General features: G+C 37.8%; 1 protein-coding gene and 1 long non-coding RNA gene across 2 annotated transcripts in view; one reads left to right on the top strand and one right to left on the bottom strand.

Moving 5' to 3' along the window:
* RAD23B (RAD23 homolog B, nucleotide excision repair protein) overlaps positions 1-26,203 on the bottom strand; it is a 52,621-nt gene that overhangs the window by 16,470 nt on the left and 9,948 nt on the right. Inside the window, exons 2-5 of the mRNA XM_028511082.2 lie at positions 16,763-16,844; positions 13,881-13,960; positions 10,634-10,902; positions 6,790-6,845 (exon numbers count right to left, since the gene is read on the bottom strand). Coding sequence (XP_028366883.1) covers positions 6,790-6,845; positions 10,634-10,902; positions 13,881-13,960; positions 16,763-16,844 — 487 coding nt within the window. The remainder of the gene's footprint in view (positions 1-6,789; positions 6,846-10,633; positions 10,903-13,880; positions 13,961-16,762; positions 16,845-26,203) is intronic.
* Positions 14,517-25,135, top strand: LOC118499757. Its single transcript, XR_004902290.1, has 3 exons — positions 14,517-14,528; positions 16,392-16,395; positions 24,130-25,135. It is a non-coding gene; the product is annotated as an uncharacterized LOC118499757 (long non-coding RNA).

The following is a 26,203-nucleotide window of genomic DNA, read 5'->3' as shown; positions in this document are numbered from 1 at the left end:
CTGCTTGTGGGAAGCGGCAGAGGGTACTGAAGTCCTAGAGAGAGTGGAGCAAGGGCCATTGTTCCCTCTCAGACCCTGCCCCCACATACAATGTCACAACCCAGTGACTGGGTTGCCCTGCCCTGGTGAACACCTAAGGCTCCTTCCCTCAATACGTTAACAGGTACGACCAGACCCCCGCCCCCCCAAAAAGGGCTCAAACAGAACAAATCAAAGCTCCGCAGCCAATACTTTTAAGTGACCAAGAGATAGCCAATCTATCATGCACAGTTCAAAGCACTGGTGATCAGGATGCTCACAGAATTGGTTGATTTTGGTTGCAAATTAGATGAACAAATGAAGGCTACAATAAATGAAATGAAGAAAAATGCACAGGGAACCAATAGTGATGGAAAGAAAACTGGGTTTCAAATCAATGGAGTGGACCAGAAGGAAGAAAGAAACAACCAAACAGAAAAGAATGAAGAAACAAGAATTCAAAAAAATGAGGAGAGGCTTAGGAACCTCCAGGACATCTTTATATGTTCCAACATCTGAATTATAGGGATACCAGAAGGAGAAGGGGAAGAGCAACAAGTGGAAAACTTATTTGAACAAATAATAAAGGAGAACTTCAAAAACCTGGCAAAGGAAACAGACTTCCAGGAAGTCCAGGAAGCTCAGAGAGTCCCAAAGAGGTTGGACCAAGGAGGAACACGCCAAGGCACATCATAATTACATTAGCCAAGGTAAAAATGAAGGAGAGAATCCTAGAAGCAGCAAGAGATAAGGGGACAGTTACCTACAAATGAGTTCCCATCAGACTGTCAGCTGATTTCTCAAAAGAGACCTTGCAGGTAAGAAGAGGCTGGAAAGAAGTATTCCAAGTCATGAAAAGGACCTACATCCAAGCTTTCCTTTAGAATGGAAGGGCAGATAAAGCGCTTCTCAGATAAGGCCAAGTTAAAGGAGTTCATCATCAGCAAGACCTTATTATATGAAATGTTAAAGGGACTTATCTAAGAAAAAGAAGATAAAAACATGAACAGTAAAAAAAGACATCAAACTCACAGTTATTGACAACCATACCAAAAACAAAAACAAACTCAGCAAACAACTAGAACAGGAACAGAACGACAGAAATGGAGATCACATGAAGGGTTAGCAACAGGGGAGTGGGAGGAGGAGAGAAGGGGAACAGGTACAGAGAATAAGTAGTATAGACAGTAGGTAAAAAATAGACAGGGGGAGGGCAGGAATGGTGTGGGAAATGTAGAAGCTAAAAGAACTTATGACACATGGACATGAACTAAAGGGGGGGAATGTGGGTGGGAGGGGGTGGGCAGGGTGGAGGGAAGTGAAGGGGGAAAATGGGACAACTGTAATAGCATAATCAATAAAATATATAAAAACAACAACAACAAAAAACAACCAAAATTAAGACTGGTTAAGTATCAGAACTATACTATTTTAACAGGCAGTAGTTCTGTGAGAAAGTTTCTTTTCCTCTCCTTTAAAGATGAGGCTCCGGTGCAGAGAGTGTGTGACCCTGTATCAGCGGCTGGGAAGTCATGGTGCAGAGACACAGACACAGGCTGTCGGACCAGAGCCCCCACGCCTAGTCATTATGCTATGGCTTCCGAAATTATACTCCCTATTTAATCAAGTTATAAAAAAATCACAAAGAAATGCCTCAGCAGTCTGATACTTTCTAATTTGTTTTATTTATTTATTTCTAGAGAGAGGAGAAGGGAGAGAAAACTGATGTGTGAAATACATTGATTGGTTACCCCTCACATGGCCCCAGCCAGGAACCTGGCCTGCAACCCAGGCATGTACCGTGACTGGGAATTGAACAAGCCATCTTTTGGTTTGCAGGCCAGGGTTCAATCCACTGAACCACAATAGCCAGGGCACTTTTTAGATCTTAAAAGTACAAAGAAAATTAGGGTCAATAGACAACACAAGACAGAGCTAAAGAGGTTACAGAAGTAGGGATGAAGAACCTTATGTATGTCATAAGAGTGAATGTTGACTTTATCTTTTAGGTCACCTAGGAGCTATGACATGAACTAACTATGACCTCATTAGATTTACCTTTTAGAAAGACTACTATGCCAGAGAACAGACTAGCTAGAACCAGGTAATTAAAGAGTATCAGTGAGGTAAGAACATATACTAAGGTGATGAAATGGCAGTGAAACAAATATTCCACAGGCTTTGGGCAGAAGGAGCAACAGGATTCCCAGGTTCACTAGGCCATGAGAGGCAGAGGGTCAAAAGAGGATGCCAATATTTTGTTAGAGGGTGGATGATGATACATGCAAGGAAGGGAACAAAGAAGAATAATCAGATGGGGATTAATAGAGGAGTCACCTGGAACCCCTCAGAAGGATATTTGCCCTCATGGTAATACGTAACCCATGAATGCGGTGGCTATGACTGCGAAGAGGAGAAGAATGCCAACGTTTCATGTTTCTGAATATGTGTAAGGAATTTGTGGAGGTTATAGGTTTTCTAGTTGGCAGTTTAAGAATGAGCCTGGGCCCTAGCTACTGTGGTTCAGTGGATTGAATTCCGACCTGAGAACTTAAGGGTCACTGCTTAGATTCCCAGTCAGGGCACATGCCTGGGTTTTGGGCCAGGTCTCCATCTAGTAGGGGGTGCGTGAGAAGAAACAGAATGATGTACCTCTGGCACACTGATGTTTCTCTCCCTTCCTTCACCTCTCTCTGAAAATAAATAGAAAAAAAAAAAAAAAGCCTTCTCAAAGGAACCATTTTTTTTTTAAAAGTGAGTTTGGGAGCTCATAGGGAGATGTGTACTAGAGTTAAATTTTTGAGAATCCTTATAGTATAGTACATGGGAATTCTACTGGGTTGGCCAAAAGTCCATTATGTTTTTTCCATAAAATAAAAGACACATTTTTAATTTTCATCAGTAACTATTGATTTGGATATTTTGAATATGTGGGCTACCTCACACTACTGATGTCTAGTGGGTAGAGGCCAGGGTGCTGCTAAACATCTTCCAATGCATAAAACAGCCCGACAGCAAAGAATTATTTGGCCAAAATGTCAATAGTACGAAGAAACTTTGCAAACCAATTTGACACATTCCATCAGTCAAAGCACCTTTTCCATACACTGCACAAATTTTTTTTTGCATTTCAGTTCCATTTTTACCTTTCTTGAGATAATAAAGCATAATACACTGAAACTGATGTGTATTTTCTCCCATCTTCAATATTAAGATGGCCACACAAAAATTCACCAATTTTGATAAGCTTGTTTTTAACACACGCCGATATAACAGCTGTTACAATATAATCTAACAACATTGTTTCAGATGAAGTTAAAGACAACTAACTACAGGGAAAATGTAATAGACTTTTTGGCTAAGCCAATATATAGCATATGGTGTAACTGTCATTCCCATAGTTTCAAAATGGAACTAAGCGTAGAGCAGAAATGTAAAAGAAAAACACACACACATATTTAAGGTTTGGGTAAAATAAAAATAATTAACTAGAAAGCCTGAGACCAAACAGATTTATGGATCAAGAAGAGTGGTATCACAGAAGCCAAAGGAAGAAAGTGTAAAGCAGCAGAGTATCAATGTAAAGACTGGTAAATGAAAGATTAAAGAGTAACTGGATCCCGAGACCATAAAGTTGGGAATGGCTACTCTAGCAGATGAAAGATGTAAAGGCAAGGCATTACCACAGCAGCTCCAGGAGTAGACTCCTGGGCTGCTGCTCGGCAGCATCGCCGCATGTCTACTGACACAGCAATGGCGATTACCAGAGCTTCAGCAGCATCAGGGGCAAGTGCCAGCTGGTTCCAGCTCTGGGACTACAAAGCACTTTACTGACACCTGGGTAATCAATCTCCTTTGGCCCTTCTAGTATGTCTGCAACAATTTCCTAAGATTAAGCCTTTCTCTGTTTGAAATACAATGATTTCTGTTTTCCTGACTGGACACTAACTAATACTCATTTGATAGCAGAGTAATCCTAGAAAACAGTCCTCCTAAGATACGAGAGTGGGTTTGGTACATCCAGGTGATTATTTAAACAACTATTCTGCTCCTGTATGCTATGGGCAACCCAGTGTGCCATTTTCAATGGTAATAAGGGTATCATGGAGTTCACGTCCAATCAGGTCAGAGGGCCAGCCAAGATCTTACGAGATGCTGCTGCTATTGTAATCCTGCTGCTGCAGCAGCTAAGCAAGGAATACAGAAGCCTGTATGTCCCTGGAGCTGCTGTTCCCTCCTACTGCTCCCAGTCTTCTACCTCTCCACCATTTCCAGCGATACAGTGAGTACCAAATGGCATGAATGAGGGTGTCAGCCAGTAGACCAGTAATTAGTAGAAATAGCAGGACTGTACCAAAAAAGTTACAATGGAAAAATGGGGGGAGAAATGGATTTTGACAGACTAGGTGTAGAGGAAAGGTGGAAAGACATTAATCAGGATGCTCACAGAAATGACTGAGTATGGTTACAAAATAGAGGAAAAAGTGAAGGCTATGCAAAGTGAAATAAAGAAAAATATACAGGGAACCAACAGTGAAGGGAAGGAAACTGAGACTCAAATCAATGATTTGGAACAGAAGGAAGAAATAAACATTCAACTAGAACAGAATGAAGAGACCAGAATTCAAAACAATGGGAACAGGTGTAGGAACTTCTGGGACAACTTTAAACATCCCAACACCTGATAGGGGTGCCAGAAGGACAAGAGGAAGAGAAAGAAACTGAAAACTCACTCGAATAAACACTGAAGGAAAACTCCCCCAATCTGACCAAGGAAACAGACATGCAAATCTAGGAAGCTCAGAGTCCCAAAGAAATTGGACCCATGGAGAAACACACCAAGACACATCATAATTAAATTACTCAATATTAAAGATAAGGAGAGAATCTTAAAAGCAGCAAAAGGAGAGTTACCTACAAAGGAGTTCCCTATAAGACTACCAGCTGATTTCTCAAAACAAACAAACAAACAAAACAAACAAAAACAAAACAAAACAAACACAACAACCTTGCAGGCAAGAAGGGGCTGGAAAGAAGTATTCCAAGTCATGAAAGGCAAGGACCTACATCCAAGATTACTGTATCCAGCAAAGCTATCATTCAGAATGGAAGGGCAGATAGTGCTTCCCAGATAAGGTCAGGTTAAAGGAGTTCATCATCACCAAGCCCTTACTATATGAAATGTTGTTAAAGGGACTTAATCTAAGAAAAAGAAGATCAAAACTATGAACAGTAAAATGACAATAAACTCATAATTATCAACAACTGAACCTAAAAAACAAAAACAAACTAAGCAAACAACCAGAACAAGAAAAGAATCACAGAAATGGAGATCACATTGAAGGTTATCAGCAGGGAGGTAAAGGGAGGAGAATGGGGGAAAAGGTAAGGGATTAAGAAGCACAAATGGTAGGTACAGAATAGACAGGGGGAGGTTAAGAATAGTGTAGAAAATGAAAAAGCGAAAAAACTTATATGTAGGACCTATAATGAGGGAACACGAACGAGGGGAGAGTATGTATGTGGGGGAATGATGAGGGACAGGGGGTGAAGGGCGGAGGAGGACAAAGGGGGGGAAAATGGGACAACTGTAATAGCATAATCAATAAAATATACTTTTAAAAAGTTGAAATAAAAAGGCATTTTCATGGCAAGTATAATAGAAGTAACAAGGTATAGATGGAAACCTAACAAGGCTACAAACTAAAAGGCTGGAGGTGAATAAAGATGAAGTTTGAGATGGATTTAGTAACATTTTATATGCATTTCAAAGACACTTTGTAATAAACCTGTACACAGACCAACCTTTGTTAAGATCCCTTTAAAATTCACATTTGGAAAATAAAAATTATTTTTTTTAAGGAAAGAAGTATGCTTAACTCTAACAGTACAATTTAAAGGGTTCAATGTCTATTTCAAACCATATCAAAGGACCTAGAATGTACTCTGCTAAGTACTAATAAAATAGGTTGAACGGAGAAAGACAAATACCATACGATTTTGCTTATATGTGAAATCTAAAAAACAAAGTAAGCGAACAGACAAGACAGAAACAACTGATAGATACAGGGAACAACCTGATGGTTGACAGATGGGACAGCGATGGGAGGGCTGGGCCAGAAAAGTGAAGGAATTAGGAAGCACAAATTGGCAATTACGAAATAGTTATAGGGAAGTGAAGTACAGTTTAAGGAATATAGTCAATAATATTGTAATAAATATATGTGGTGCCAAGTGGTTACAAGACTTATTGGGGGTATCACTTTGTAAATTATATAAATTTCTAACCACTACGTAGTATACCCCAAATTAATATAATATTGAATACCAACTGTAATTGAAAATTAAAAAAAATCTTGGAAAAAAAAAAAGGATTCAAAGTATAAAACATTAACTTACAAAGTCTTTAGTAACATTGTCTAAATCAATCATTTAGCAGCTTTATTGTAAGCAACCATGAAAAACTCCATGAAAACTAACACATTATGCGCTGACTGATGTGGCCCAGTTGACTGGGAGTCATCCCACAAAGCAAAAGGTTGCTGGTTTGATTCCTGGTGAGGGCATATGCCTGGGTTGTGGGTTCAGTCCCAGGTCGATGTTTCTCTCACATCGATATTTCTCTCCCTCTGCTTCTTCCTCCCTTCCCCTCTCTCTAAAAATAAATAAAATAAAATCTTAAAAAAAACCCCACATTATCATGATCTAGAAAAATAAAACTTAAACCTCTTCCCTATCTTTTATAAGGTTACTCACAATGTAGATACTTACCAAGTGCACTTGTTGCATCTTCAAAAAGGTTTGATCGAGAAGAATCTCCTGATGTACTGTAACAGTTTTTTAGAAAAACATATCAGAAAGTATGTAAAATTTACAGTGAAGTTTAGTAACTGGTGCTCCCCCTTCTGCGAGCACACCTGTGCCTTTACCTTCCTCCCCCTCTTCTCCCACAGACTTTTATCTCCTACATGTTAAGGGACCCCACAACACTTGCAGCCAGGGGAGCAATGCGTGGCAGCAGCTCGTCCTGGGCTAACTCCCTGAGCCTGTCTCCAAGGTCTCCTTTTCTCGGACTTTGCAGTGAGCTAACAGCCCTGCCTTGGCTCACTCCTGCTGCTTCTCCTGTCCTAAGTCCTTCCTTGTTTCATAGTTTAGTAGCTGTCTAATTTCTAAAGAGATTCTTTGATTTTAATTAAACATAAACATGGGGCTATAGTATTTAAACAGTCTTTTAAATTAAACCTTCAAACCTTTAGTCATAACATTTATGGCTTGAGAATGTTAGTTCTCATTCTGTTCTGCAAGTCCATTGTTTTACATGTTCAAAAATATAAAATAACATCTCACAGATAACTTACTACTTAAGGAACACAAAAAAGATGATGCACAACTATTTCCTTAAAGGAGTTTACACAAGAAGTCAAATAATTTGTAAGTCAAGTCACAGGAGAAATGCCAAAAGTAGTACATGATAAACAGCACATGTGGAAACTGCATTAAGGCTAAAAAGGCCTGGGAATTCTTTACATAGCAGAATTTCAGTTACATTTTATAGGTAAGAATGACCACAAAAGCTTGGACAAATCCAAGTTGTAACTGCAAGTTAACCAGTTTAAAGGGACTAACATAGAACACTTTTGTTGTGAGAAAACACTGTGGCACAGTGAAAGCAAGGGAAATACTTAAATTTGAATTCATAAATTAGTTTCTAAGGCTCAGTTTTTTCATCAACACAACAAGGTCAACAATAGTATCCATGTATCCCAAGATGTTGTATGTAGGTTACTGCTGGTAGAGAGCTTAGCAAAGTGCCTGACATAATATCCAATATGATTACTATAATCCTTTGGTATAATTTTTAAAGTATCTTAATTAACTACGGGGCCTAGACAAATAATGCCTCTTTTTTATTATAAAATCTTTTATTACAAAATCATAAGCATGTAATTCTGTAACATACTATCATACTCAAGCACACCATATGACATTTTAGGTAAAACGTTCAAAATAAAACAATAAATTAGTACACCCATATTATTACCCTACCAACCACACTCAAGCAGGTGTTACTTCTGCTGGACCCTGTAGACAGTAAAACTAACATGCATGGAAGGCAACATTTCAAAAAGAAATATATGCTGGGAACTAATTCTCCTGCACGAGACCCCTGCCCAGAGACCACCACTGCCACCAGTTTCTATACAACAACCACTTGTGCCCTCTTTTGTGTGTTTTATTTAACAAATATTCCATGTCAGTACAAACACAACCACCTCAAGGTTTCCCAAGAGATGCATGGTATTCCATTTAATTGACGAAATCAAGCTCTTACTAAAGAATTTTCAGTTTGGTTGCCAAGATTTAAATTCTTTCTGTAGTCAAATTTATTCATTGTTCCCCTTTCCTTGACTTTTTGGTTAAGATTATTTCAGTGGTCTTGAATTCTATCTTTATCTTAGATTAAGTCCGGATATGTATTTTGGTCTGCTTCCAGACTCCTGTCTCTCACTGAGCAGTCTTTCTAGTAAGAGCCACTCTAAATTGTTGTAATCATTACCACGTAAAATACATTTTACTGTCTGGGAGGATCAGTCACCTTCATTACTGTTCTTTTATAGAATAATCTGCGCTATTTTTGCACATTGTCTTAACATTTCTTTCTAAACATTACAGCTAAGACCGAGGTATCATCAGCCACTATGTTCATTCTTGATTTCACCTCACCACTTCTCCCCTCACTATCAGCAGAGGAAACCGCTTATCAGTGTATTGTCTGTCCCTTTGCTACTGATTTTCTACACATTAATATGCATACCCACTGAAAATACACAATGCTGTTTGTGGTTTTTGTTTGGTTTATGGTTATCACCTATAGGGTTTTGCAATCTGTTTTACACTTGATAACATAGCCTTGAAACCACATTCATTCAATGTGCATATACATTGCATACTTTAGCTGGCCTGCGGTACTAGACATCAAGGCTGCCCAACCTTCAGGAAGCCTGAGAATTCACCAAGACAGCTTGTTAAAAATACAGACTTCTGAGACCCACCTCCAGGTAATTTTAATTTAAAGGTCTGAGGTGGAGCCTAAGAATTAATTTCAAACCAACTGCCAGTGATGCTGATGCGTCTACTGACTGCAGCACCTGGATCACCACTGTTCCCTAATACAAGGAAGTTACAGGTCAAGTCACTCCCTTACCTTACTAAGGAATATTTAGGTTGGTTACAATCTGCCCTCAATTACAAACAATACAGTTCTTGTGCACAAGTGCACTTTCTCTAAGTCAGTTATCAATCTTAGAGAGTGAATTAAGAGTGGAATTTGCATTCCAATAGTTTTTAAAGAACAAAACTGACCTAAGAAACAAATCCCTGATAACAAAATGCCAAGCCAGTGGTGATGACAAACTTTCTTACACCCCTCAAATTCTATCCGAGTATCTCCTGATAGTTATCTCACTAACTTTTGTGGTTTACAGGGCACTAAACGTTTCATGGCACAGATAGAGGGACTAAGGCACAGCTTGTTTTCTGAGCACCTCTCATCCTTCCCTTCCCGTGTTAGTCTTCTCTGTGGTGCGTAACTTTGGAAGTAAGAGTAAATATTCGGTGTACAAAGCCCAACTATGGGAACAACTGCAGGGTCTGCTCTTCTGGGTCACTGACCATCAACTCATTTATGCAACCCCTGGAGGTCTGAATAGTGAATCCTGACTCTTAGGATAGGGGAATAAAACTATATCCCTAGGAAGAAACAAAACATATAGTGATGATAAAGAAATCTGAATGGATGGTATCAGAATCTGCACATTAAAATGTATTGGTCAATTCTGAAATGACAGAGTTTTTTAAGGAGCTTAAAGCATTTAAGGAAGTAAGATACAGTGTACCAACTCCAGACATTCTTAATTATATTTACAATGTTTAAATGGTTTGGGAAACCAATTTGTTAAATTTTTAAGTTCTCTCCCATATACAGAATTGACCAACATCCTTTTGCTGTAATAGCTTAGCCTGATTTTGGATTGTCTTCCACCAGGTAAAAGTGCTGAATGCATTTTTAACTGTACAAGGGAGAAATATCAAGTTAGGCGATGGTGTCTAAGAATGCCTAAAGCAAAGTATAGGAGGCAGGCACAGGGAAAATATTTTATTACCTGAGCCCGCGCTGTCCTGTTAGGGAATCAACTCCTTGAGAAGAGGCCCCAAGTGAGCAATGAACCAGGAGATTCAAACACCTCCTCACATGGTTGATTAGGTCAGACACAGAAACTGCACTTAAAGGTAGAACACTAATATGTCAAGCTACGATATATATTGTAACTTTATCATTCTTCTTGGTCATTTGATTTCTACACAAAATGAATAATGACTTTGATCCTCTTTCCCTTTCCCTCTAGGAAAAAAAATGCAGAGTATACAACAAATCTGGAGTATAGAAACTTAAACAAAAGTATACTATTTTCTCCAGAGTTCAAAGTTTAGAAAAGGATTAACCTAGGATATGAAAGGTTAATTTGATCAAAAACAATAACCAAAATAAATACATCCATGAAATTCTAATTATGAGCACATTCTGAGATTCAATTTTTTAGAATCCAGTTCTTACCTGTCAGTTGATGTTGGGCTACTAGCCACTGGTGTTTCTGTTGGCTTTTCTGCAGGGCTCTCCTGTTTTGTTGCACTAGCAGGTGCAGGCTCAGAAGATGTTGTTGTTGATGCTGGAGTGACAGACGCAGGTGTGGGAGCGGGAGCCAATGCAGGGGTGGGGGTTGGGACCTGAGCCACAGCTGGTGCCGTGGAGGAACTAATTGTGGTTGTGGTGGCAGGATTTGATTGCTGAGTTGTTGTTGGTGCTGGTGTTGTCACTGCTTTGGGCTAAACATATTAAAAAGCAACATAATGAATAAGATAAAATATTACATTATTACCTGAGCTCTAAGTACCGGGTGCTACAAACACAATGCTAATAATACAAACTTGTAACTTGAAAAAAAACTTTGTAAAATGACATACAGTCAACATTAGCACTCTGAATTACTGCTGATGTTGCTCTTTCAAAGCTAGTGAGAGTACATATATTGACTACCAACCTCAATTAGCTTTAGCCAACAGTTTCAACCTTCACAGCAAGCTAATATGAAAAAAAAAAAGTATTTAAACTGATAGGTATTAAGTACAAAGATGTTAACAGAACCTCTGAGATATGCATACAGTTAAAAAGAAAACTAAAGGCCAAATAAAGTTATAATCACACACACTGTACTTTCTGAACTAGAAGCACAGCCATAAAGATTCCCACAGAACAAAAAGCAATCATATATGGGTAAAAATCATACTGTTACGAGTCTCTTCATTTTCCCAAGGCCCATCAATGCTCACTACCTATTTAGCTCATAACTTTTCTTAATGACAGAAAGTAACTGTTCTGATGGAAGATGGGAATTAAAATTCAACAGCTTGCTCCAAGTATAAAACAACAAAAAAGCAACGCACTGGTACGTTTGGGTCCATTTGAGCCAGTAGAGTGCATTAGGAAAAAAGTGGCTAGTGCAAGGTAGGGGGAAGGAACTTTCAAAAGTAGTAACAGCATTTATTTCCTCCTTCCCCTATTCTAAGAGTCTTGTATTTAGCTCTGTAATTTTTTAAACTGCCAATTTAATACTCTACAAATTATTAATATTTTAAAACACCAATCCATATAAAAATGTAATTTAAATGTATTATATCCACTTAATATTTTCCTTAAGATAATCCGTAATCAATATAATATTGTAACACAACCTTAAGGTCTCTGTTGCCAGAAAGAGTGACTTAAGCCTTGTTCTAGACAGCACTAAACCCACCTAGCTTTTTGAAGTTTTGCTAAACTTTTAATCTTACTGCTTTTCCTGTTTCTTCTTTGTAATAAGGCAATTTCTCATTGCTTCCGTAATGCCTAATTATAGCAGTTGTCTTCCCCATATAATATCTGTCCTCTACTATTAACTTGAAAATAAAGCAACCACCAATGTCATTGGAATCCTATGTAGAATAAAAACAGGCCTGGCTCTGGCCAGTGTAGCTCAGTTGGTTGGAGCATCATCCCATACACCAAAGGGTTGGTTGGGGGTTCGAACCCTGATTGTGGCACAGGAGGCAACCAATCAATGTTGCTCTCTCACATCACTATTTCTCTCTTTCTAAAATCAATGAATATTAAAAAGGGGAAGGGGGCCTGGCTCCAAGTAGTTATTCTCCAAATGCATGCATCCATTCTGAGACCCACTCTGCTAATTCTTAGTTATGTTCTAATATTCCAGGTTACTATAATACTAAGGAAAACAAGACCAATAACAAATACATATCCAAATGTGTGGCCACCGAATTTTCCATTATGTACTATGCATGATAAAATTAGATGAGACAATGGAATATTATTCAGCCCTAAAAAGGACAGTAATTCTATAACATGGATGAACGTTGAAATAAGTCAGTCATAAAAGGATAAATAATGTGTGATTCCACTTACATGAAAAATGTAGAGGTGGAGGGATGTGGATGGAAAGTTACTGTCTTATGGGCACAGTTTCACTTCGAGAAGATGAAAAAGTTCTAGAAAACTGATGATAGTGAGGGCTGCATAACAATGTGAATGTACTTAATGACACTGGACCACACACTCAAAAATCTGTTTTCAAGTCCATTTCATGTCAAGTGTTGCTTTTGTTCCTTAGTACAAAAGTATGTAGTAGTTAAAATATGTTATAAACTCTATTTCCTACTGTGTATATCAATTATTTGTGACTTTAAAACCCACATTTATTCTATTTTTTTTGTCTTTGATAAACTGGTTTCTAATTTAAAATTATTTTCAGTGCTACAAGTAAAACTATTTTTCTCAGATTATGACAATTCAATCCTAAAAATCAATGGCATGAGTACTTCCACAGTTCTGTCTTAACTCTTCACTGCATACTTATGTATTATTAAACAATTATATAAATAAAATCTCTGAAAGAACCTATATTTATTTCTACTTTACAGAAAACCTTTGGCTTTTGTAACTTATCCCATATATATATTTCAGTCCAATGAATCACAGAAATGTTCCTGTTAAAAACTTACTCATAATAATCATTCCATCATTTTTTCAGTTGCTTTTTCCTTTCTAGTTTCTCAAAACCTATCCCATTAACTAATAAATATCGCTGAAATTATGAGTCTACTTGCCTTGCCTTTGCTACAAAACCTTAAGAAGCATATGAGGCATAGTACGTAATTTAGCAAGCCCATTTAAGATACCCTTATAAAAACTACAATAAGAAACACTGATTCAATTTCCAAGAATCACATTTTCTAATAATAATTACATAGTCATTGGTTTTACTACTCCAAAAAACCCAAATGATTTTTAAAAATATTTTATTTATTAATTTTAAAGAGAAAGGAAAGGCAGAAGAGAGGGAAACATCAACGTGTGGCTGCCTCTCACGTGCCTCCTACTGGGTACCTGGCCTGCAACTGAGGCATGTGCTGTGACTAGGAATTGAACTGGTTTTCAGTCTGCAGGCTGGCACTCAGTCCACTGAGCCACACCAGCCAGGGCTAAAACCTAATAATATTTAACATGCCACTCTATATATTAATTGTTTTAATTAACTTGAAATTATGTTCTAACTACAGGTGTATACAATTTTTAATCAACTTTTGGTTGACCGAAGGTAAATTATTAAAACCTTTAGAAACAGTTAAGTGCACGCCACTATGGATGTGCATAAACTGTATTCACTCAAAGGTGTAAGGGCTGGACTTGGAATCATTATTATTTAAAAGCTCACATGCATGAAGATATACAGAATAAGGCTAAAACTTACTTTTGTCACCATAACCACCACGAAGTTTTTCTCATCAATTTTATATTCTTTTAGAGCAGTATCATCATTGAGGATTTTGCCTAGTATGTGAAGGGGGAAAAAAAAAGTTATTTAAGGTACAGTAACCTCTGCCTTACCATAACTGAAGTTAAACCACCAACATCAATTCTATCAATTAATACTTTCCCCAAAAGAAAAACATTAACCAATAAGCCAAAGATAAAATATAAATGGAACACAACTAGTTAAAAAGGTATAAGCATTTGACTAAAAGATGAACATATATAGTATACACATATCCCAAGAAATTCTTTAAAATTCTTAAAAATTCTTAGTTATAATAAAAGACTTGCTGGTTAAGGAAATATTAACTAGGTCCTAACAAAGGAAATTAAGAAAACAAAATTCAGTATTGAGATTGCCCAAGGAATCTCCCTGGGGGATAACCTATAAACCTTTTTCTTGAAAGAAAAAGAACAAACGTCTTGCTCCTACAAATAACCAGATATCTGGCAAAACAAAAATGTTCCAATGCTATAAAAGTGAGATACTCATAATAAAAGTACTTTAATAGTATACAGAAATGACAAGATGATACAGAGCTGGGTAAAACATAAAGTAGTACAAAAAACTTTGGTAATACTGAAGGTCTAATGTTAGGGCAGGATTCCTGCAAGTTTCTTTTTCCTTGAATTTAGTTCTCCATTTTTAAAAAGTTATTGAATAAAAAGCTAGAGGCATAAAGATGGACAGGAAGAGTCCCTCTATATGGGACCAAGAAAAAGTGAAACTGGCAACCAGAAATTCTAGTTTTATGTCTGCCACCAACTACTTGCTTCTTTAGGGTTCTGATTCTTAATTTTGGGGTTAGTGTTTTCTTTAAACTATTACAAAGATATTACAAAATCTCTATCTAGGAAAAGATAAGAATCCATGAACAATCCAAGACCAACCTTACTGACATCTACAATGATGATGTTATGCTGATTTTGAAGAATAATAAAAAGCATTTTCTCCAGAAAAGTAGAATATTAAGTCTATTTTTAAAATACATTTTCCTGGTTAGTAGTAAGGCCAGTAATGCAATTTCCTATTCATATCCTTTGTCACTTTCTTTAACTGGGTTATCCTTTCCTTATTATTTTCTAAGAGCTCTTTATATAATCTGAATATTAACCTTTTCTATTCTTGTCACTTATTTATTGTCTTTTGACAAATAAGGTTTTCTATATTCTTCATTCTTCAGGTATTTTATTAAAATACAGATAAAATGAAATTTAATTTCACAGAATGATTCCAAGTACATGAAAAAACATAATCAGTATAAATAGTTTCATTTCGAAAGATTAAAAAAAGGCTCAGATTGATTAAAAATACAAAAGCTGGGGAAGTGCTAGTCTCCTCAACAAACGATGCTGGGAAAGCTGGAGAAATACACACAGAACAATACAACTGGACCACTATCCCACATCACTCACAAAAATTAACTGCAAATAAATCAAAGACTTAAACATCAGACTTGATACTGTAAAGCCCCTAGAATTAAATACAGGAAACCCCAATAAATGTAAGAAAAAAAGAAAAAGGGAAGAAGCTCATCGATAATGTCCTTAGCAATAACATTTTAGACATGATGCCAAAACACAAATAAAAAAGAAAAAATAAACAAATGGAACTACACCAAACTCAAAAGTTTCTGCACAACAAAAAAAATGAACAAAATGATGGAAAGGGAACCCTTATACATTGTTGGTGGGAATGTAAATTGGTCCAACCATTATGAAAAATTATAGAGAAATTCCTCCTTTGGGTATATACCCAATGAAAACAGGATTTCAACAAGATATATGTACTCCTATGTTTATTACAGCACTATTTACAGTAGCCAAAATAAAGAAAACAACCCAAGTGCCCATCAAAGGTGAATGGACAAAAAACCAACACGCACACAACAGAATATTATTCAGCCACAAGAAAGGAAGATATCACCCCATTTATGACAGACAACATAGATGGACTCTGAGAATATCATGCTAAACGAGATTATGTTAGACAGAGAAAGACAAGTACTGTATAATATATGTGTGGAATCTAAAAACATCAGACCTGCTCTGGCTGGCGTAGCTCAGTGGACTGAGCGCGGGCTGGGAACCAAAGTGTCCTAGGTTCGATTCCCAGCCAGGGTACATTCCTGGGTTGCAGGCCAGAACCCCCAGCACCCGCACATTGAAAAATCTCAATCTCAATCTCTCTCAATCTCAATCTCTCTCTCTCTCTGTCAAAATAAATAAATAAAATCTTTAAAAAAAAAAGGATTTAAAAAAAATCATACCTGTAAAAAACAGAGTCAAAGGAAGTTACCAGGGAACTGGTTGCCAGGGTGGGAAGGGGCTAAGACTGATGGTATTTAATGGCACGAACTTTTAACTAGTAGTACATAAACCACAGATACACAATGCACACACCATGATGAATATAGACAATAATATTGTGCTACAATGACACCACAAGATAAGTGTGGGTACTTTAGTAAACAAATCACTATATAACTGTATCTAACACACCATACAACTTAAACTTGCAATGTCACACATCAAATTTATTCAATAAAAATTAACTTAAAATACCAAAATTTACAAAAGATTAAACAAAACTAACCTTATTAGCTATATATATGTACATCTATAAAGCAAATGTAAATAAAGGGGGACTGAATATTAATTCATATAGTCAAATGACTGCTTGTTCACTGCTATGTGTACAATCATGTTTCTGAAAGAATCAATTTGTATATACTTCCATTTACAAAATGATGATTTCTAAAACTAAAAGAATATCACTGTAGTAAAGCAAATGGCACATTTTCAATATTCAATCCATACCTGCATAAATTAATTTCTGACCCGCTACAGGAAAGGCATCTTTCCCCTTTTCGGATTCAATCTTCTCTTTCAGTGCTTTCACCTATAGGAAAAATAAAAATTTGTTTTTGGGGAAAAAGTTAAACAACAAATGACAATCCAGAATCTGATAAGAAAAAAATTTTACACACATTAATTAATGCTGCCAAAATCTTAATGACCGTGTCCTCATAAGACTGTATCAAAAGACTCACTATTAAGTTAACCTATATTATTAGGTATGCTAAGTATAAACTTTGTTTTACCACCATCTGTTACACATACACAGATATTTTAAATACTTTACCAGCTGAATTGATAAATCTATTTAAAATAAAGGTTCAACATCAAAAAGTTTGGTTCTCATTATAAAATTTATGGGCTTATTTCCCAGAGTAAGATAGTCAAGGTCTAAGAAATAAAACGGCCCCATCTACAATAAAAGTTAAATGTGAAATGTTCTAAGGGAAATAATTCACTTGAAAAGTGGGTAATGTTTCATTATAATTACCCAAGGGGGCTTTATAAAGACCAATTAAAAGCATAATTTCTGAGGGAGGGGCCTGGACATTGTAGTTTTAAAAATCTTTACTATAGGTAGTTCCAAAGTCCAAGGCTGAGAATCATTGTGCTACTTAAATGATCTTAAACAAGTAGCTTGGTTTCTCTCAGCATCTAGAAAGAGGGACTGAATAGAATACAGTAGATGACCCTTGTGGTCTCTTGGAGTCCTAACGTTACATGACCACAGGCTCCTGATGAAGTTGACTCACTTCTGAAACTGACTGTAAAGTAAGGTGGCATAAGAGTTAAAAGGCAAGGAAACATAATGAAACTAGTTTCATTAAAGGAATAAGAAACAAGGGGGGAAATTCCATTTCCTTCAAATTCCCAGAATACTTTTAAAAACTGTCTAGTTGACAGTTCTGAGCTTTAGGTGAAAAATTCTGATAGGGATACAGAAAGGGTTCTTTTGTACAATTAAAAAGCTATGATATAATCTTTCAAAATAAAATTACAGTAATGTCTATATGACTTTAAGATACAAATTCATATAATCCTCAAAACTCTGACAAATGGGAATATCATCCACTCAATTTTATAGATGAGGAAACAAAACAGAAGTTAAATATCCTTGCCAAATCACATTACTACTATGCAGTAGCTGAAACCCAAAACCAGCTCTTCTGACTCCAAGCTTTGATGCAGAGATTTTGCAAATTATATACATAATCCTTGCTACATTGATCTTCCTGAAATGGGTCAGTAGCATCACTGTTATTCTAATGTTCCCCAGAGCAGAAATTCATCAGAAGTCTCTTGCCCTGGCTGTTGTGTCTCAATGGACTGAACATCGGCCTGCAAACTGGAGGGGTTTGATTCCCCAATCAAGGCACATGCCTGGGTGTGGGCCGGGTCCCCTGTTGGAGGTGTGCAGGAGGCAACAGGTCTATGTTTCTCTCTCTCTCTTCCCCTCTCTCTAAAAATAAATACATAAATAAAATCTTTAAAAAATCGAACTCTCAGCTCACTGTTTTCTTCTGTTCCAAATTTCAGAGGTAAAACACAAGTACAACTTAATAAAAAAAGCACTCAGAAAATCTGATCTCAACATCAGTAAACTGTGATATAAATTGGACAGAAATCAACAATTTAATATAGTATACTCTTCTATTAAATGGTAAACTCTATGCTAGGAGTGGTTCAGAATAAAAGTACGGGAGCCCACAACTTGTTTAACAACTCTATGGTCTGCCCTGCTTTAAATAACACTGATGTTGAGCGTTCTGACTTGCTATACATTCAGTTAGCACTTTATGTAACAGTGGAAAATAAGAGATATTGGGCTGGCCAAAAAGTCCATTACATTTTTTCAATAAAATAAAAGAAACATTTTTAAATTTTTACCAACTTTATTGATTTGGATATTTTGAGTATGTTGGCTATCTCCCACTATTGGCTTCTTGTGGGCAGAGGGGTCAGGGTGTTGCTAAACATCTTCCAATGCATGAGACAGTTCCACAGCAAAGACTATTTGGCCAAAATGTCAACAGTATCAAGAAACTTTGCAAACCACTTTTGACACGTTCCAGCTGTCACAGCACCTTCTCCACACACTGCACAAATCTTTTTCTGTGTTTCAGGTGCATATTTACCTTTCTTGAAATAATAAAGCATAATATGCTGAAAATGTTGCAAATTTTCTTCCATCTTTAATATTAAAATGGCTGTACAAAAATTCATCAATTTTGGTAATTTTTTTTACTGCACGTTGATATGACAGCTGTTACAATATACTTGAACATTGTTTTGAATGAAGTTAAAGACAACCAAGCACTCCTAGAACCATCGTACAGAAAAAAACATAATGGACTTTTTGGCCAACCGAATACTACCTAAATTTCTGAGATAAAGTGACCTTTAAAGACAATGTAGTTAAACCCTATATTGCTACCTGATGCTAAGGCCTACAGATTCTCAAGGCATAGTCCAGGGAGCCCTGAAGGTTCATACGACCTTACCAGGTGGTCTGCAATGTCAAGAAAAATTGTTTGCCTCTCTTCACTCTCATTTTCTCACATGTATACAGTTATGTTTTCCAGAGGCTACAAAGCATGTGATACCGCAAGAACTAAATACAGAAACAGATGAGAATCCATCTATTTTCTATTAAGTAAACAAAGAAATTTGCAAAAGATGAAAACAATGTCAATTTTCTCATTACTGCCTTTTGCTGTTTAGAACATAATTCATGCCAAAACAGATACATTACAACATGTAGTGGGTTTATCACTTTTAAATAAACACCTTAAAAATTTCAGCTTTAGAATAGCCTTTATGCTATAAAGGGCAGGTATAGGAAATGGAATAGCCAAAGAAATTATACGTGTGACCCATGAACATAAACAATGGTTTGGGGATTGCTTGAGGGAGTGGAGGGTGCTGGATGGAGGGGGATAAAGGGGGAAAAATTGGGACAACCGTAATAGCAAAATCAGTTAAAACATTTTTAAGTGTCTTAATTTTTAATATGACAAATACCAATAAATAAGCACACAGACAAGCTATTTGAGTCCTCAATAATTTATAATTATAAAGGAATATTAAAAGCAGTTTGAAGTGCTATCTTACATTCTCATTGACTTGCCCAAAGTCAACTGCGTGGTGGCAGAGCTTGGTGAGAGCACTCTGTGGTGAATGATAAATTTCCTTCCACATTTTTTTGAGAAAGGAAGTGATACAATATTTGCAACTGTGACTGCTTGGTGAAAATCATGAATTACAGACCACATGTGTCACTATGAATAAACCCAGTTCTCAGAACAGTACGTGATGGTTTAGCACATAGGTGATACTCAGTTATCAACTGCTGGAAAAAGAAAATAAAAAAGAAATATATGACACACACAAAAATAAAGAAATAAGCAGGAATCTCATTCTTGGACAGGTCAGGATGAGTAGGCAATTAAGATTTAATTGATATACATAGTTTCTATCCAATAGAAACTGTATTTTTATTTCTAGCACGTGTTTAGAATTATTTTCACAGTTTAGGCCACGCACGTGTTTAGAATTATTTTCACAGTTTAGGCCACACTGACTATTTCACTATTTTTAGAAACCTAAACAAGTAATAACTGTTTTCTAGCTTTGTATATATAAAAACAGGATGGGGTGGGCGTACTTACCCTTGTAAATTAAAGCAGGACAAAAGACAACAACAAAATACCCCTAATCATTTACTACTAAATAACATTTGCTCTGAAGAAATTAAAAATGAAATTAAAGAATATTAAGAACATAAGGAAAACTCTATGCACATCAGTACCTATGTGGTTTGGCTAAAGAAGTAATCAGACTAACACTAAAAGTGTTTATTATTAAACAAAGAAGAAAAATTAATAAACTAAGCACACACTTAAATAGAAATAACAAAATAAATATCAAAAGGAAAAATGCAAATCAAACAAATTAAGGAAAGTAAAATGGTAGAATATGGTTCTTGTGGCAACAGAAAAATGGACAAATGACAGGGGCAGGCAATTCACAATTACAGAGTCAAAAAGAAAAGCTCAATTGTCTTCAGTAACCAAAAGCATAGATGTTAATGTCAGACATCCTTAGTCCAATAGACTGTTATACAGGGAAAGACTGTCCTGTATACAATTCTTGGTAGTAAGGGTAAAGAGATACATCCTCAAAATGAAAATGTGTCAAATAATAACTGTTTTGAGGGCGATATGTCAAAAGTCCTGAACTTTTGAGGGGGAGGGGGATTTGACCTGGTATCATCACTTCAGGTAATATACCAGTATCACTTCAGGGGATGTATCGAAGAAAATAACTGAACTAGACTTTGGAACCAGGGTCACTCCCCTATCCAAAATCTGGCATTATTCCTTACCCTGAACACAATGACCTTTACCTCTAATCCACTTAAGTCATCTAGTATTCACAGAACACGGGCTGAATCTTCTTATCCCCAAACTGCTCCATCTTTGGAGTTTAAAGTACCAATGCCATATTCCTACCAACTCTCCCAGCAACTGCTCATTACACCTGGTCCTGCATCCACTATTAAGACTTTGGTCCCTAGATCCCGTACTTTCATTTCATTACTGTTAGCTCTATTCAGCTTAGACAGCAAAGTCACTACCTTCTACCACTTTCTTCCCAGTACCACAGACTTTCTTGTCTTTCTGCCACTCCTGCCAGGCACAAGTTCACGTTGCATCGACACACTTAAATCATCAGTACTGAACATAAATTTCTTTCAACCACTCCGTGGTGTCACACTCTTCTGTCTCATTTAGCTAACAAATTTCACCATTAACTACCTAACCGACTGCCTGCCCACATTTATATCCAGTCTTCTAAATGCTTTTGAAGAAAATGAATGATATCCTAAATCCTCCCATTCTCCTGGTTAGCCCTCTCCTCCATTCTCCAAGAGGGTACTTCGAACCTGCACTCCCCCTCTAAATCTGATCCCCAACACTAACCGCCTGTGTCCATTTCTACTTCACCCAAAACAAAAAAGACATCAGAGGAACTCACCCTCAATTTTCGGCCACCAAAATGACACTTTTTGGGGGTGGGGGGAGGGAGGGTGGCATCCAGATCAACCTAATTCCCTTCCCGCCTACAAAATGAAAGACAGTAGTGCTTTCATTTAAATGTAATTCTTTCCCACCCCCAGGTTCTCCCTCCAGTGTTCTCCCATACCCGAGTCATTATATTTCCTACCCTCCCTCAGCTTTATTTTCAACTTCTCGCTCAAAGCCAGCTCATTTTCATTCACATTTAAATAGATCCAATTCTCTATTTTCTTTAAAAAAAAAAACACAAATAAAATTCACAACCCCTTGTCTCCTGCTAGCTACTCTCTCCTCTTAGTCTCAAGTGTTTTTCAAAAACTACACATTGTCTTCACTCACTGGTAACCCCACACCTATTACTCAAGTGCGCAATACAATCCTGATAAACAGATGCATGCACTTCGCTCTCACTTTGCCGCTGATTTTCTCCAGTAGTGTATACTCCCACAATTCCACTTAGACTGCTTTTACCAGTATTACTGATCTCAGCAACATCATAATCAGACATTTCTTAGTCCTTCCCTATTTTACTTGACCTGTCTATCACATTTGACAATACTGATCTGTCTCCTTTTCACACTGCATTTTAATAACCATCCAGATGTCATCTGTATTTCTAGCCCAGTTCTCTCCTAACCTTCTTCGGTAATGTATACCCAAACTCTCTACTGGACACCTTTAATGGATGTCCCGTGGGCAATTCAACATCACTGTATTTGTTGAAGGATGGTTTCTACAGTACTTTGCCTAAACCTTCCCTAACCCAATCAAATTGTGCGCACTTTGAAAGAACTTATAAAGAAAGGCCTTCTTTCCAGGTGTGGCAAAGGAGGAACAGGTGGCAACAGTGTATGCGGTTTCTCTTGAAAAGGTTATGGCCAGCAGGGCCTGCAGTTATGACTCCTGTAACTGTGCCAAGCCCCGTGTCAAAGCTCCGGTTCCGGTAAGTCATCTCAACAGGATGGATCTAAAACTGAGCTCACCAGTCCCAGGAAATAATCAGGACTACTTTATCCAAGACTAAGACACAAGCAGGGACTAAACTGTCATTTTGCTGCAATTTAGAACAGAGTTTATAACTAATTCAACTACAGGCAAAGCATGGTTAACACTCAAGAAATCAAACTTTTTCTAGCCGACACACACACTTCCCTCATGAAATTGTGCACTTTGAAAGAAAAGCATACTTGGTATCTCATACTAAACAGCTGGCATGGCTTTAATTTTTTTCCCCCAAAAGGGAAACAACCATAATCATCCAGGCATACCTTGTTTTAATGTGCTTCACTTTACTGTGCTTCACAGATGTTGTGTTTTTTTTTTTTAATGAACTGAAGGCATGCTACCTCCCCGCCACCCCAGCACAAACATTACAACCCACTTTATTCTGATACTCGCTTTGTTGTGGTGGTCTGGAACTGAACCAGCAGTATCTCTGAGGTATGCCTGTAGCCTATTTAAAAATGCTAATGCAAAAGCTGATGGGCTACCCCTTTTAACCCACTCCCTTGTGCGATGCTTTCTTTTCTCTTGCTTCTCTCATATCCCTCACATGAAACCACTTCCCCGTGGTTCCAATGTACCACCTATTTCCCAATTTGAACACCGCATTGCATCCCATGGCACTACCCTAGTTCAGGCCAATAACCATTAAAAACAGTCATTTTTATTTAACAAGTAGTATGTTTCAGATATCAAAATAGTATCTTATAAATTATATTCCCTTCATAGCAGTATGTTGTGTGTCAGTCTTCTTACATACGACTTTTGCATAAAATATCTAAGACCAAGGCTTATTGATTAGGTCAGCAACTGAGTATTTCTGATAATCCTGCTTCCTCAATGTTACAGTATATTTTCCTTATTACTGTGTCACTATGTTGTTCCTTATGGCGGTTACAGCTATACATAGGAAAAAGAATTATGCCAACTGCCCAGAAACATCATGGCTAAATGAGTAACAGCTCATAGGTCTATGAACTTACCAGATGCCCAGTAGTATGCCAAGAACTTCACAATATTTAGCTCATTTTATCTGTGCTATATCGCTATTTGAGTCCCAGCTACCTACTCATATGGAAGTAGGTGTTGGTAAACAAATGCTGTAATATCTGTGAGCACTGATGCAGGCATTTCTGAAGCAACCTGCCAGTCTTTGATCCAATAAATTCCCTATCTAGAAATCAATCCTAAAGAGATGTTCACAAGTACAAAATATGTGCACTACACTTTTGCAGGTAATACCAAAAGCAGTAAAATCCATCAATGGTGAAATGATAAAATGCATTTATTGCACATATATTCATTTGAATACTATGTAGTACAACAAGAATGATGACTATATAAGAAAGGTATACAAGGAAGGCAATATATATGCACATATGAGTAAATTAAATATTTGCAATCATCTTAAAAAAAAAGCTAGTTGCTAAGCAATTTATTTTTCAAAAATAAGTATAGTGTAGGTATAGAAATATGACTAGTAGCAGAGTCCAGTACTTACTTATACCAGTGGCCCAAAGCCTATCAATTTTTTACTTTATTTACTATAACAAGCCTTAATTTAATATTTAAAAATTAAGAGAAAACTTAGAACTTAAAAAAGAAAGGAAGGAAGGAAGAAACTGACTGACTTCCAGTCAAGATGGCAGCGTAGGGTAGACAAGGCTCACCTCTTTGCATGACATCAAAATTACAACTAAAATATGGTAACTGTCACTCAGAACTGTCATAAATTGAGTTGAATGGAAGTCTGACAACTACGGAATTAAAGAAACCACACTCATCCCAACTGCTAGGAAGGGCACAAATGTGGAATGGGCTGGTGCCAACCTATGTGTGGTGGGTAAAAATTGGGAGGGATATTTCAGGAGCAAGGTGTCCCTGCTGGACACCAGGTCTCCCAGCCAAGGGTTCCACTGCCAGAAAGATAAGTCCCCACAGCTTCTGGCTGCAAAAACCAGTAGGATTGAATCCGTGGAAGAAACCTCTGGAGCCCGGAACAGTTCCTCTTAAAGAACCTGCACGTGGACTCACCTACTCAGACTCACTCCCTCTGAGCTCCAGCACCAGGATGGAGGCTTGAAGGGCACAAGTGGCACAGAAGGTGAACTGTCTGGCATCGTGGTGAGCTGAGGCCATTGCCCCTTTTCTGAGCTCTCTCCCTGCAGAGCCATGGAACCAGCAGATTGGTGCCATATCTGAGACTCCATCAACCTGGCTAACACTGTTTGACCCACCTTAGAGGTCCCCAGAGGCTCTGCCACACCCAAGGCATGGGCCCATCTAGGTTGCTTCTCCATGTGAATAGCTGGTCTGGGCCCATGCTTCACAACTTCCTAAATCCTCTCAAACAAGCAGCAGTTGGCCTCAGAGAGCCACAGGCCCACCCACTTGGCTTCACTTGGGAATCTCCAAGCCCAGCACAAGTGGCAGCCATCTCAGATTGATTGTTTCATAGCACAAGCAGGGTGGCCCCAAGCAAAACACAGGTGAGGGATGACCATGAGCTGCATCATTCAAGAAACCCCAGGGTAAGTGCACACAGTGGAAACCTACAGACCACATCAGAGCACCACCACCACCCTGCCCCTGCACAGCTGATCCTCCATGGAGGGCAGAGGTTGATGGTAAATGGTCACAGCCAATCCATGCAGCTGACTGGCCTGGGCAAATCCCTCCCATTGATCTGCCAACAGCAACCGAGGCTCAACTACAAGAGAATGTACTCAGCCCACACAAAGGGTGCACCTCGAGTACCCTGCATGGGTGATAGGGGAGGCTGTGCCACTACAGGACACCTACTATAAGGCCATACTACCAAGACACAGAGTCAAAGCAGCTCTACCGAATACACAGAACACAGGGAAGCTGCCAAAATGAGGAGACAAAGAACCATAGCCTAAATAAAAGAACAGATCAAAACTCCAGAAAAAGAGCTAAATGGACTGGAGATAAACAATCTTATCAGATGCAGAGTTCAAAACACTGGTTATAAGGATGCTTAAGAAACTTAGTGAGGGACCTCAAGAGCATAAAAAAGATACAGCCAGAAACAAAGGATAGCCCTGGCTAGTGTGGCTCAGTGGGTTGAGAGCCAACCTGTGAACCAAAGGATCACTGGTTTGACTCCCAGTCAGGGCACACGTCTGGGTTGCGAGCCAGGTCCCTAGTAAGGGGTGCACAAGAAGCAACCACACACTGATGTTTCTCTCCTCCTTTCTCTTTGCCGCCCCCAAAAGTAAATAAAATCTTAAAAAAAAAAAAAGGAAATTAAGGATACACTTATTGAAGTAAAGAATATTTACAGGGAAACAACAGAGTG

Source organism: Phyllostomus discolor, chromosome 3 (genome assembly GCF_004126475.2).
Source record: "Phyllostomus discolor isolate MPI-MPIP mPhyDis1 chromosome 3, mPhyDis1.pri.v3, whole genome shotgun sequence".
Taxonomy (NCBI): Eukaryota; Metazoa; Chordata; class Mammalia; order Chiroptera; family Phyllostomidae; genus Phyllostomus; species Phyllostomus discolor.
Note: the sequence above shows the minus strand (reverse complement) of the source record. Positions and strands in the feature narration are given on the sequence as shown.